Source organism: Mirounga angustirostris, unplaced genomic scaffold (assembly GCF_029215605.1).
Source record: "Mirounga angustirostris isolate CCGP_5_RB_7025 unplaced genomic scaffold, mMirAng1.0.hap1 SCAF_8, whole genome shotgun sequence".
NCBI lineage: Eukaryota > Metazoa > Chordata > Mammalia > Carnivora > Phocidae > Mirounga > Mirounga angustirostris.
The window spans coordinates 133,437,818-133,452,251 of NW_026991716.1; the positions used below are offsets into that span (position 1 = coordinate 133,437,818).

Consider the following 14,434-nt stretch of genomic DNA (forward strand, 5'->3'; position numbering starts at 1 on the left):
TTAGAATATGAGTGTTTTTAAATTCCCCCCAATCACACTTCTTCCTAATAGCAAAACTTTTTGGCACTAAAATAATACTACAAACGTTTTTGAAGTATGAGCAATGTGTTGTTAGACAAATGATATATATGCAGAGATGAACAAAAAAGCATCTGGCCTCAAGTAATCTCTCCTCTAATGGAACATGTACATCTGTATGAACATAGGGCAGGATTCTAGGTTCTGTAATAGAGGTACAGGTGAAGGACAGTTGGAAATAAAGAAGAGAGAAGAGTTACTTTAGTTTAAAGGGATAACAAATCTTGGACACTGCTGGGGTCTGAACTTGTCCTTTTAAATCAAATAGTAAACATAAAATGGATATTAATGGTATTTGCTAGGTTGGAACGTATACCTGGAATTATGAGAATGGAATTCTAGACCTTGTTTTGAAGGAATAATTCTGATAGAAGTGGTTGGAGTAGGTGTAGTATTCTATGTCAGGCAGATATATCTGCCTGAGAATTCAGGAACTTTAAAGATAGAGCACAGTGTAGAACATTTGGATGTTGTTTAAAGAAGAACACAAGTTGTAAATCAATGAAAAGAAACAGGTTGTCAGTAATGTAATAAAAAAGGTCACAGAGCTGTTACAAAGGCAAGGGGCAGTCGTGATGGAAAAGTTTATCCAAACAGCAGATTGTCCGTCTATAAATATAGTTTTGATTGTCTTAGTTCCAGTTTCCTTTCAGAAGGTTCAGAAGGAGCAGTAAAATCAAGGTAGTACTCTTAAAATTAACACCAAATTATTGAAGTGAAAATTCCTAGAAACTTGAGAGAACGCTATTCTTTTTCTTCTCTTTTAAAGTTATTTAAATTAGCCAACATATAGTACATCATTAGTTTCAGATGCAGAGTTCAGTAATTCATCAGTTACATACAACACCCAGTGCTCATCACATCACGTGCCCTCCTTAATGCCTGTCACCCAGTTACCCCATCCCCCCACCCACCTCCCCTCCAGCAGCCCTCAGTTTCTTTCCCATAATTGAGTCTCTCGTGGTTTGTTTCCCTGTCTGATTTCTTCCCATTCCGTTTTCCAGGGTTATTCTGTCTTAAGAATCTCACCAACCAAAAGAAAAATAGAGCTCTGGGCTTAGTTAATACATTATCTCCAGAATTTTAAAGGATACAGTAATTAGATCCTTTTGAAAGAATTAGATATTGTTAAAAGCTTTTGTTGTTCAGAAATGAGTGTTGAAGAAAGGGAGTGGTGAAAGAAAAGCAACTTTTCTAATACATCGGGTAGATGTGTTCAAAACCTATGACAAATTTCAAATTGGAAAGTATATCAGCAGGGTAACCATTAAATTTAATAAATTGTGTAATTGGCTCTACGAAACCAGTTGCTTTCATATGATGAAGATAGGCTGAAATATGCAGAAAAATGAAGCATTTTGTTTCCCAGTAAGCTCATTATGGCCACCTAAAAGTTCTTACGCTGTCTTAGAGAAAGGAAACGGATTTCTGGTGCTACCCTACTCATTACAGTCCTGACCACACCTGCATGTGAGTTCATATCTAGTATCCCTAACAATAGAAAACCACTGAAAACAGAGCACTTCCAAGAAGTGGCTGAATTGTGAAGGGAGTAATAGTCATGTTGGATGGAGAATGATTGCCGTTGTCTGAAGTAAGTTCTAGTTCATGATAGTGGTGATTGTTTTATCAGGATATTCAAAAGATGTCAGGAAAGCTATAGCTCAAGATGAAATACTGATAATAAAAATGGTAAGACTGATAAAAAGGGCTTTTAAAAGAATGTTAGGAATACAAAGGTTATGGAAGATTCAGCCACTTAATAATGAGGAGCTATCATATGTAACTTACTTTGATTCAGTTTTTTTTTATATAGGAAAATATAATGGAAAGAGTAGAATTGAACATGATAAAGCCTAAGATAGGTGATAATATTAAGAGCCCTGAGTTGCTTTAAGTGATTTGATGTCTCAGCTCACATCAATTGCATTTCATGGTACTGCAATTGTAGGATTATAGCATAGCATGTGTGGATTTCAGTAAGGCTTTTGACAAAGTCTTTCCTGTCACTTACACAGAAAAAAGTGGAGGAACATGGATCTATAACTGATCAAAATGTGACAGTGTGTTAATCCAGCTTCAAAAGAAGTATCTGCTAGTTGCTGTTATCCTTGTCTTCTATTTTTTCAGTATTGATGCTTTACATGAGGACATCACTGAAGAAACTAGAGGTGTATACCAGAATGTATACTAAGGATGTATACCAGTATATCAAAAAAGCAGTCATTTGCCACCTGGGCCCAGTGGATCCTTTTAAAATATATTTGAAGTCCTCTCACAGATAGTTTAGAGAAGTGAAACTAAAAGGGATAGGGGAAAATATTTTATGAGCAATTTTAATATAACAATTGAAATGTAGCAAACCTTTTTGTCAATTAAATTCAAATATCGCATGTTTTGTTTTTTTTTTTAAGATTTTATTTATTTATTTGACAGAGAGACAGCGAGAGCAGGAACACAAGCAGGGGGAGTGGGAGAGGGAGAAGCAGGCTTCCCGCGGAGCAGAGAGCCCGATGTAGGGCTCGATCCCAGGACCCTGGGACCATGACCTGAGCCAAAGGCAGACGCTTAACGACTGAGCCACCCAGGCACCCCAAATATCGCATGTTCTTTTAGCAAAATAGAACAGTCTAGGTTCTTGTTGCAAAATACTGTAAGATAAATATTAACTGAATAAGTGGATGAAAAGACCCTCTTTTTGTCCTTAGAGACACATTTTTCTGCCATCAGTTTTGGAGTTTGAGAAATACATTTAGGATATGGTCATCTGAAAACTCAGTCTGATATTTCACTTAGATATTAAACTTCAACATCATTAGAGTCTAGAATGATGCTCTTTCTTTGTATTCATGTTCTGTTTTGTTTAATAATTATGAAATATGTTCCTGTCAGTTTTCTTCTCTTTGCCGTTATGTACAGAAATGAAAAAATCTAAATATTCAGCTATGTTCTAAGGAAAGCTTAAAAGCAGACTACGAAGATAGTGTCTCCAATCTCATTTTTACCTTCTTGAAATATACAGTATTTTTGGTAATGCAGTAAAACTGGATGGTGATGATTTTATTTCACTATTGAATCACCCTTCTTGACAATTACATTGCTTTTTCTTTTTTATATTATTTTAGTCTTTCTTGAAATAATTTGAAATAATTGATGGATAATAATAATTCTTAGGATGATAAAATAGCAAAATGTTTCAGTATATAGGATAATAAGACCTCTAAGATCCCATAACATTTCTTAGATACAGGAAAGGGTCCAATGGACCTAGTGCTATAATTGCAAGATAATAGGATAAATTTTTAGCTGAATTTTTATTTTTTAAATAATTATTTTTTTGAGGGAGAGCCCGTGCACACGACTGCGCACGGGTGGTGGGGGTGGGGAGGAGCAGAGGGAGAGTGAGAGAAAGTCCTAAGCAGACTTTGCACTTACACGGAACCCAAAGTAGGGCTTATCTCACAACCCTGACTGAGATCATGACCTAAACAGAAGCCAAGAGTCGGTCACTTAACTGACTGTGCCACCCTGCCGTCCCTTAGTTGAATTGGATATATCTGTGGCTTTTATTTGCATAATATACATTAATTGCAGCCATATCCTAAGACTTGGATTTGGGATTATACCTGATTTTAGTTAATAATATTATGGTTACACCCATAGACTATACATATGATTACACTATACATATAAAATTTTAAAGTAAATTTTCTCTCGTTCTTAATAAGACCTCTAAGAAAGAATAAAGGTCATGAGATTATAGTCTTTTCAAGTGGGTAAAACTCAAACAAGAACCTCAAAAACTAAAATTAGTTGCAGTGGATCTTGGTGGTTATAACAAGAATTAACCATTAAATAGAAAAATAAGGGTAAAAAAACAGGATGGGGGGGAATATGAAGCTTAAGATAAATGGGGAAGAAAAATATGATGTGAAGAATATATGCATACTGAATTTAGGACCAAACAGATTCAGGATGGAGCTGAAAATTCCCTTTTTGTGTTAAAAATTCTACTGTTACCATACTTTCAAAGACATAAGCCAGGACTTGATTAAAATGTGTTTGTTTGATTTGTTCGGGAAGAGTTCTTGCTTACTGATGTTTTGGCCAGATTGGCATGTAATAGGTGTTTTCAAAGAAGTCTTTTCTACTTTAGTTTCATTTATTTCTAAAAATGTTACTTGTTCTTAGAGAACCTGTTCCTTTATAAAGTGAGAAACTTGGAATGGTTCTTTAAATGCTCTTTTTGACTCTGAATTTTTATGTTTTCTCTTTCATATTAGATTCATTAGAATAAGATTTTTTTTAAAAAAATGTTACTGAGATACAATATATAACTAAGGTGTACAACATTGTGATTTGATACACTTATATATTGCAATAAGCTAACACCTCTGTCATGTCATGAAACTATCACTTTTCTGTGGTGGGAACAGTTAGATAAAGTCTCTTAACAATTTTGAAGTTTATAATACAGTATTGTTACCTGTAGTCACTATGTTGGTACTCCTTTTACAGATAGGGAGACCAAATTTCACAATTCAAGTAACTTGTTCACAGTCACAGAGTTTGTAGCAAGGGAATAGTATTTTTTACTTAATCTTCTCTGTTAATTACTACAGTAGCTCCCAGCTTGTATACCACCAGGAACTATTCTTATTAATCTTTAAGACCTGCAGAGGTGTTTTAGAAAAGTTTATGTAGGGAGACTTTTTCATAATTAGTTTTCTCATTTTTAGTTAACACCATAATATATGTAATTGCTCAGTCAGCTTCAGACTCGTAAGTATCACGTTAAGTAGTGTCACTGTATCCAGTTGCTGTAAATCTGGTCCCAGCAAAAAAGGAGGGGGGAGATTTCAAATTTTAAATGTTCCTTTAATTAGTCTTCATTGCCTAACTTTTATTAGTTTCTGAAATGTATTACATATTTCAGAGTACTTCCTAATACTGTTTGGCTAATTTCTAGAGGTGGAGGTTGAGGAAGGCCCAAATTGAGAACTGTTTTTGCTAGATCAGTTAATTTATAATGATATTTGAGCTTTGTTTTGCCTCTATACATTAATGAATGACTTAGTTCTTTAATATAAAATACTTTTACATTAAAAGTATTATAGCATTTTAATTTATAGCACTTTACAAAAATGCTAGTTGCCATTGAAATTCTAGATTCATTTAACTTAGTGCTATTATATATCTTTCATGATGTAATCCCTTTATTCTTGAAAGTATAATGTTTATATTTTCCATAAGTAAAAATTCGTTTGAAGGCTTACTTGATCTTACCATTCTATTACAGTCTTCTTCTTTTATGGAGGTGTCCCATGCCCTTAAGTAAACTTGGATTTGTACAGAAGTATAATGTTAGGTTGATTGTAAATAATTTAACATGGGATTTCTATATGTGTTGGGCTCCTTTTTAAAACTTTGCGAAGTTTGTATGTTTAAATTCTGTTGAATAATACGCATGGTTTCTTAATGTTTGTGTGTTTGTATACATCTTCGATAGGCAACCCCTCAGGATAGTCAAGAGGGCACGTTTGGATCAGAGCATTCCGCCTCACCATCACAAGGGAGCAGTCAACAGCATTTCCTTGAACCTGAAGTGAATTTGGATGATTCTATAGATATTCAGCAACAGGTAAAAAGTAAATCTTTTTCTGGGTCATAAATTTCTAAAATTAATTAGAGGAAAATATTATAAAATATGGTAAATGTTTTTCTTTTATGTAAAATATTTTATTTTTATGTAAGGTAATGGTAATGTCCTAAATATTTTTTCCTCACACTTAAGCTCTGTACTGACCATTTTAGGTAAATATTAGGCATTAATGCTACTATGGTGAATATTTTGTAAGGCAGAATTGTCAGTATATACTGCATCTCACTCGGGCATTTTGTTTGCTGTTCTTCTGACTTTCAAGGATATGGATATAGATGAAGGGCAAGATGGAGTGGAAGAGGAGATCTTTGAACAAGAAGCAAAGAAAGTGGCTGTTCGCTCAAGATCAAGAACACATTCACGATCTCGTTCAAGGTTCTACAATAATATTTAAGAGTAGCTGTGTGTGAACTTTGAAAGTTGGCTGTGTTTCTTTGTATCGAGATTAAAGGAAGTGTTTTTCTTAAAATGACATATTCTCCAGAAAGAAATAATTCAGAATTTCAAAAACAGAAAAATTCTTTGTTCTCTTTTAATTGGATATATCTGTGGCTTTTATTTGCATAATATACATTAATTGCAGCCATATCCTAAGACTTGGATTTGGGATTATACCTGATTTTAGTTATTAATGTTATGATTACACCCAGGTTAGGATATTATTGCCTCTGAAAACTGTTCACTCAAGCTTTAGAGGAACAGTGTTAGAAATTCCACTGTATTTCTTAGATTTTGTTTCATCTTATAATACAAAAAGTGATCATAAAAATAAAACTATAAGAATTATTTTGTAAACATCAAGCATAGTATCAGATTATAATAAAGTATATCCTGTGGTTTTCTTTGTTAGCTTTCAACATGGCTAAATCTCATTAATGTACATGCTTATTCAAATTTGAGTTGAAGTTATTTATATGTAGTGTTTTTGCTACAAATTGTCTTAAAACTTTAAGTCATTAGTCTTTAATATTAAATACTCTATTTTCTGTACATAAATACCCCTGAAAATCTGAACAGTGTATGCTGGAAAAGGGGCAGTATCTTTGATGACTTTTTCAGTCATTCCTTACTTGTTTCAAGAGGTTATTTGTATTTACCTCTTGTAAACGAGAGCTTGTGAGTTCCACTCTCTCTAAACCCATCTCATGTCAGTGAGTAACCTTGCTAAAGCAGTTACAGTGTTAGAACTGAAACCTTAGCAGCTTCTTTGTCTTAACAACACCTCCTTATTAAGCATTTTGAAGCAGCTCAGTGGCATATGGGTGACAGGAAAAAAAGAAACAGTATCACCCTGTATTTTAAGTCAAGCACCTTGAAATTTTAGGAGTTGAAAACTTATATGCAGAATTCTTTAGTGGCCTAATTCTCTGTTGGAAACATTCTCTGTTTCCTAATTTTAAGAATATAACGGCTTTATCACCTAAAGATCTTTTTATTTTCTTCAGTCTCTCATTCCTATTCTTGACTCTTGTTTGAAAAATGAATTGGAGGACACTAAAGAAAGTAAGGCCCTTACTGGATAGAATCTCATTCTCTTCTTCCTGGTCTCAGTAAGAATCATTGCAAACAAACATCTATTACAGTATGGGCCTGAGCAGTACATAGATTTGAGAAAATACATGTTTGATATTTCATTCTACTTAAACATTTTTTAAGAGGTAGCTAAATATAAGACAACCTTTTGTGTGTGGGTGTGGTTTTTTCCCCCTCACCTAGAAGTGAGAAATTTGACAGAAGAATAATATTGTCGTTAGAAGTAAAATAAGATTTTTTTTGTAGATCACCAAGAAAACGAAGGTCTCGGTCGCGATCTGGTTCTCGAAAGCGTAAACACAGAAAGCGATCACGCTCCCGCTCAAGAGAAAGAAAGAGGAAATCATCACGTTCATACTCAAGTGAAAGGAGAGCGAGAGAAAGGGAGAAAGAACGACAGAAGAAGGGACTACCTCCAATTAGATCTAAAACATTAAGTGGTAAGTGACATACTTTTACAAAGCTTTGGTTTCAACAAATAATTAAGAAAATCATTAACTGCTAAAGTTAACTATTTTTAGACTAAGAAATCGAAAAGTAATTTGGTAAATGAATAATTTTATCCTTGGTTTTTGTAAAGTGAGAGAGGAGAAAAGAAAAAGGAAGAACAGGTTCTACTGAAACACTGAGGTCATTTAGAGTTGATTTTTTAAAATTCAAATTAGAAAATATAGAACCCGACTAATATATAAAGTGGACTAGGCCTACTGTCTTTTACATAGACACTGTGATTTCTGTTCAGTGTCTAACCAAGTTTGACCACCAGGTCTGGGGAATAATTATTGAAGGAAGCATGTAAATTGTAAAGCTAATTGTAAACTTACTGGATCAGCAACAAGGGAGAGATTCCCATTGTACAAACTTTCCCTCCTTTATATGTTAATCTGTAATGTATAATTAGAACAAATTTGGTAGTAGTGAGAGTTTGAAGGAGAGTTCACTTGGTAGGAATGTGAGTTGTAATTAGTACGAGTTTATTCCTGAAGGATTCCTAGTGAGTTATGATTTCTAAGGTGAACAAACCGGCTGCAGACGGGCAAAGTACATAAAATGGAACAAATTGTCATTCTTTGCCAAGAGCTGAACACTGATCAGGTTGTCTAATTTCTGAAGGTCTCCAAATTCTTTCTGCCATGGAGATAGATAAATAATTGGTATAACTTATACTGCTGAATCATCCTGGAAATCCAGGCTTTATAATTAAAGGCAACATCTAGCCTCTTACTAAGTTCTGGCATTTTCAGTAAGCTGTGGCTATCTTGCCAGAATCTTACCTGATTATGAGAGCCACTGTTAATTTAATAATGTTGATATTCCTAACTCTGAAAATGTGTTTATCTCCTTAGGGTGAGAGACCAAATTCAAACATTTTAGTGCTATATGATAAAGAAATAACATCAAAGGCCTGACCATAAAATCTCTGCTGTGCCTCCCTTCTCATGATTACCATTAGGACATTCAGAATCACCAGTTTTAGGATAGGGCTTTTATATGGAGTCTTCCATTTAGTTCCTCACTTTACTTGTCATATTATAGCTTCCACCATTTACATAGTTACTGACCATGGAATCTATTTCCTATTGCTATGGTTTTTTTCATGAGTAAAAAATAAAAAAGAAAATTCAGAAAGCACATAAGAAAATACAGTGAAAAGTATATCCCTCATTATTTACCTCAAAACTCTCTTTATTCCACAGCAATATCAATTTCATGTGGCCCCAACGCATTTTAAACAAATATGGTAGTATTTCCCTGCCATTAGTCCTTTGAACCTAAAAGAGTATTCATGAATAGTGCAGTGGATATGAAACATCAACAAGCAGTAATATTCTAGGAATTAGTGTCCTCTCCTCGTGGGATGGGGGAGATTCATTATTGCTTTCTGGGTTTAAAAAAAAAAAAGTTGTGGGAAAAATTTGTGGAGAGACTACCTTGAAACAGTAGGGGAAACATGGAACGTATTTCAGGGAGATTAAAGCAGCTGTGATGTGGTAGAGTAATGAAGCAGTGGGAACTTTTCAATGAAAGAGGTCTAGAAATTTACTGAGGGTTTGTGGTAGGTTGAGTAGTGGTCCTCCAAAGATGTTCATATCCAAATTATTGGAACTTGTAAATATGTTGCATCACATTGTATGATTAATCAGGATCTTGGTGCGGGAAGATTAACTTGGGTTATCCAGAAGGGCTCAGTGTAATCTAGGGGAAACAAGAGGGTCAGAGAGAAAAGGTGATGTGAAGATGGAAGGAGAAAGATGAAGATAGGTAAATGCTCCACTATTGGCTTTGAAGATGGAAGTTGGGGTCATGAGTCAAGGAATGCAGGGAGCTTGTCAAGGAAACAAATTATCCCCTAGAGAATCCAGAAAGAATGCAGGCTTGTTGACCCATTTTAGACCTCCACAACTGTTAGAGAATACATTTTTGTGTTTTAAGCTACTAAGTTTGTGGTATTTTGTTACAGCAATAGAGTAAAACTAATATATTGCTCCTTGAGACTTTGGTTGAATATTAAATTACATGTACATGGGGTGAAGACTATGTGAGGCAAAGAAGAGTAAGAACATTACCAGGGAATCTGTTAGCTGAGTGATTCTTAAAGCTAACACAGGTCTGGAAGACCTATTGAGTTCAAACCAGCTGGAGTAGAGAGACCTGGTTGAAAACCTTCGTTCAGTAGAGATCTTGCAATAGTCACTAGTGTGATGCTAAATTAGCTCTAGAGTAAAACCTGCTTGAGCCCTGCCCGATAATAGATAAAAGATCATCAAAAGGCTGAAAACCTTGTCTTTAAAAATGACATTGATGTAAATCTAGATTAATTAAAACTCTGCAAATATATCAGCTCTTGTAAATATTTTGTAAGTAAGTGTTTTCAGGAAAAGGAAATGTTCACAGAGTCCTGAACGGTACAGCTTATAGTAGGCGGGATAGCTCATGTGTAGGTCTGTTTCTTAAAGGGAAATGCTTCCCACAGTTAAAGCGTGTTACAAGTTTTTCATGATAACAAGTTAAGGAGTTCCATCCAATTCAGCCTTTTCCCCCTTGTATCTCTGTGCAAATTATTTCCTTAAGGATAAGGTGCTTGTTTTCAGATTTAACTGTTGATTAGGAAGAAACATCCACTTAATCATTCCAGCACAGAAAGATTAAAGGTGCAGAGATAGGATTGCAGTGAAAAGTGTTTTTGTGACTTTGTTACATTATGAGAATTACATACAGAATTTTAAAACTCCCAATTCCCAGTCTGTCATACCCCAAAACCTTTCACCTTTGGGGTAAGACCCAGGTATCCATAGGTGATTGAAGTGCGCCGCCAAGCTTGAGAACAGGTAATACACAAGAGGTTGATTTGCAATAGATGTAGATGGTATCTGGGATTTTAGTTCATTTTAAGCGTTAACAGATAAAAATGTCACTTAAGTGTTTGAAATATCCATCTTAAATCTTACTATTTTTATTAGTGCTTTTTCTTCAGTTGCTTGAAAGAAATAGCTATGTCTGTGTGATTTAGGTCATTTATCTCTTTTATGTCTTGACAGTATGTAGTACTACTTTGTGGGTTGGTCAGGTGGATAAGAAGGCAACCCAGCAAGATTTAACCAATCTGTTTGAAGAGTTTGGACAAATTGAATCCATTAATGTAAGTATCACTTCTTATACAATAGTTTAAGGTTAAAAATTTACATATAGAGAGGATTTTTAGTCAGAGAGTCACTTTGGTTCCTAATGAGCCCAGTAGAGTATCTGCCTTTAATAATGCACATCTTTATAAGGATTATTTGACTTTAATAATTTCTGTTTATTTCTGCTGCTATGATAAACAGCTGAGATAATCCTTAATTTTTCTTTTTTAGTGGAATTCTAACAAAATGTTTTTAGGGGTTTCATAGCAATATAGCTAGCACGTGGTTCCTAAAATCATCCAGCGTTTGGGCTAGCGGGACCCTATCTGTGGCCTAGCTTAATTCCACCACACCCCTTTTTTGGTAATGAAAATGAGGAAACTGAGTCCCACAGAATTGTAATCACCTACACATGAGCACATAGGTAGTCGTGGAGACACAATTGGACTTGGGGTCCCAGTCTTTCTGCCAGTCCCCTTCCTCCTCACCCCACGTCTCCCTCTCAAAGCAAACCTGTGGCAAGAAAACCTGTGTGGTCACAGCACCTCAGGAACTTGACCGCAACTCTTTGACTCCTCAGCTTGATTTTTTCAGTGCTTTTGCTCCATTCAGTCTCCTTCTTGGAGTATTTTCTTCTTCCTAGGTCAGTTTTTTTTCCCCCGGGGCTAAAACTAAGTCATGGAATGTTTTATAGAAATTTATTTGTTTGAGAAGTCTTCTAATTCATCAATCCTCTGATTTTATTTACTGTTTTTATACTTTGTCTGTTGGACTTTTAACATTATTTACCAGGAAATTGGCTGCTTTTCCTTTCTAGTCTTAGATCCTTACATGACCAAACTTGACTTTTCCTTATTAATAACAGCACTCTTCATTGAATTGTTTGACCATTTCGTATACTACTTTCAACCATATATGATCTCATTGGAACCTAACAAGAAGCTGGTTAAGTCCCATTGTTTTTACCAGTGAGGAAACTAAGTGATTTGCCTGAGTTGCACAGACAATACATAGATGATTGGTTGGGTGTTTCAACTTAAGAGTTTCATATTCCTCTCTCTACACCATGAGTGTGCTGTAGGCTTTTCTTACTCTTTTGTCTTTTTAATTTCACCTGTCAAAACATAAACTATCTGCCGGAGTCCTTGATCATACAACCTCTGAATTTTTTCCTGATTTTCCCCTAGCTGAGATGTCAGAAATGTGTTGACAGTTGAAAAAGTAGGGATGCCCAAGATCAGGGTCCTTAGATTCTTATCAAAGTGCCACAGTTTGCACAGGTGATTTCTAATGCAAAGTCAGGAATCACTGCTCAAATGGATCCTGAATCCAAGCAGCATTTGGATTGTCCTATTACTTGTGACATTTTTGGCCTTTCTTGTTCCATAGTCATTTGGGCATTAGTTTACCTTGTCTCCCCCCTCTTCTATATTACCTTTTAAGAGCATAGTACTTAGAAATAATAGGCACTGAGTTATTTTGTGAACTGAAATGTATTGAATGGCTAATGATAAAATCCAGGATTTGAAAATTTGATGGAAAGTTTATAAACCTTTCAGTTGGTGTTGGGGGAGTTTGAGGACTGAGTAAAAAGTCTGTTTGATTTAGCACTTAGTGGGTCATTAGTAAGCTTGAAGAAAATTTTTCAGTGCATTGATAAAGAGTTGGGTCTGTTTTGCAAAAGAGGAAGAAGTATGTAGGGGTTAGATTTCTTTTTTGAGAAGTTTGGTATTAAAGTATGGAAAATAGCTTGAGGTGAACTCTGAGTGAAAGTGAAAACACTAAAGCTGTTTTCTTATTTGTGTTAAAACCTTGTCCAGAAGCACTTGGGCAAAATTAAGTTTTATACAGTTGAAAAGCTTTAGTGTTATCATTTCTTGTAGATTATAGATTTTATATTAAGGATAAGATACTTCCCCCAAACGAAAATCTTTCTCCCATTACTCCGTATGATACTTGGAAAAACTGAAATACTTTCAATTTTTGAATAAATTATATGCTTTCAAATATGTTGGCCATGCAATATTGTTTTCTTTTTATCTGGTGGTATTGTATACATGTCTTTTTACCCGTGCATGGTAAGGTGAATTGCGCTTATTTCTTGTATATTAGGAAAACTTTGACATGTGATATTCAAGATTTTGCTTATGTTATGACTTAGAATAAGACCCAACTAGGTTTTGAATTCTTTTTAAACTAAGTAATTAGTTGTAGATGGATTGTACCAATAAACAGCCAAAGAAAAAAAAGGGAAAAACTATTCAATCTTAGTAGTCAGTGGTGATCTGTTTCATTAAAACCATAAGATAATGTCAGAATGAATGAATGCCTTATGTTTACCCTTTCTAAAGAAAAAAATTTTTTTAATAGATGATTCCTCCCAGGGGCTGTGCTTACGTCTGCATGGTTCATCGACAAGATGCTTTTCGGGCTCTTCAGAAACTTAGTTCCGGATCATATAAAATTGGGTCCAAGGTCATTAAGGTGAGACTGGAGGGGAGGGACCCATGCTCTTCTTTTATTGGATTATTAGAATGTTCCTGTATCTGATTCATCTTCTATTTTAATGTTATGGGAAAACCTCTAGAAAAGCTTATTATTTCAGTATTATTGAGTTATAGAATTAGAAATAGGTAAAACAGTAACTAAAACTTTAATCAAATGATTCTTTGAAATCACACTTATAGTTCTCTTGGTCAACCAGGGCACCATTTTATGAGTAGAACTTTCTCATTTTGTAAGTTCTTTTTTCTGTTCTGTTCTGTTCTGTTCTATTCTTTCCTCACACCTCCCCTCCCCTCTCTTTTCTTTCCTTTCTTTCTTTCATTTTTAAGTAATCTCCACACCCAATGTGGGGCTCAAACCTATAACCCTGAGATCAAGAGTTGCATGCTCCACCAACTGAGCCAGCCAGATACCCCAAGCTTATCTTTCATTCACTACTTCCTCCTAATGTTTCCTAATCATACCTCTTAATTATATTATTATTTCCTCCTTTTTAACATCTTGTGTTCTCCAGGCCACTGGTGAGGGGTTTATTAATAAGTATAATTTTGTTTTCCTCTTAGTCTTTAAACTGAGTGTTTATTGTGTATTTTTCCATTTTTACTTCTTGTGACTAATTTACATTTTATTTCTGCTACTTGAAGATAATTTATTCCATCAGTTTCTGCAACTGAGTTAAAAACTTTAAAAAAATACTTTCTACTCCTGAAACAAATAATACACTATATGTTAATTAAAAAAAATACTTTCAAGGTTAATATGCCTGTGCTTTGTCATTTCATGGCAGAGAGTTTCCTCTGTGTAAAGTGTCTCCTTTCCTAGACTATCAAGATTTTGTTTAAGTTATGATAACTATTCTAATTATTGCTAATGTAGGTTGACCTTTTTAGGGTGAGAAGTAGATTTGGATTGTTCTGGAAATGTGTTCTTTAATTTTAGTAAGAAGTGGAAATCCCATGTTATAAATGCCGTTGCTATCTAATGCGGGCTTTATTTAAAAACAAACAAAACCAGGAAAAACATGGAAAAACTT

At 34.7% G+C, this 14,434-nt stretch overlaps 1 protein-coding gene across 10 annotated transcripts in view; it reads left to right on the forward strand.

Moving 5' to 3' along the window:
- The window catches only part of SCAF8 (SR-related CTD associated factor 8), a 185,262-nt gene that overhangs the window by 56,471 nt on the left and 114,357 nt on the right, over positions 1-14,434 (forward strand). For all 10 annotated transcript variants that reach the window (XR_010413816.1, XR_010413818.1, XR_010413817.1 and 7 more), the window contains 5 exons: positions 5,588-5,719; positions 6,003-6,115; positions 7,520-7,713; positions 10,813-10,913; positions 13,267-13,380. Coding sequence is in view for 6 of the 10 variants with exons in the window: in XM_045865792.3 (XP_045721748.1) it covers positions 5,588-5,719; positions 6,003-6,115; positions 7,520-7,713; positions 10,813-10,913; positions 13,267-13,380 (654 nt within the window). In the remaining 4 variants the exon portion in view is untranslated. The remainder of the gene's footprint in view (positions 1-5,587; positions 5,720-6,002; positions 6,116-7,519; positions 7,714-10,812; positions 10,914-13,266; positions 13,381-14,434) is intronic.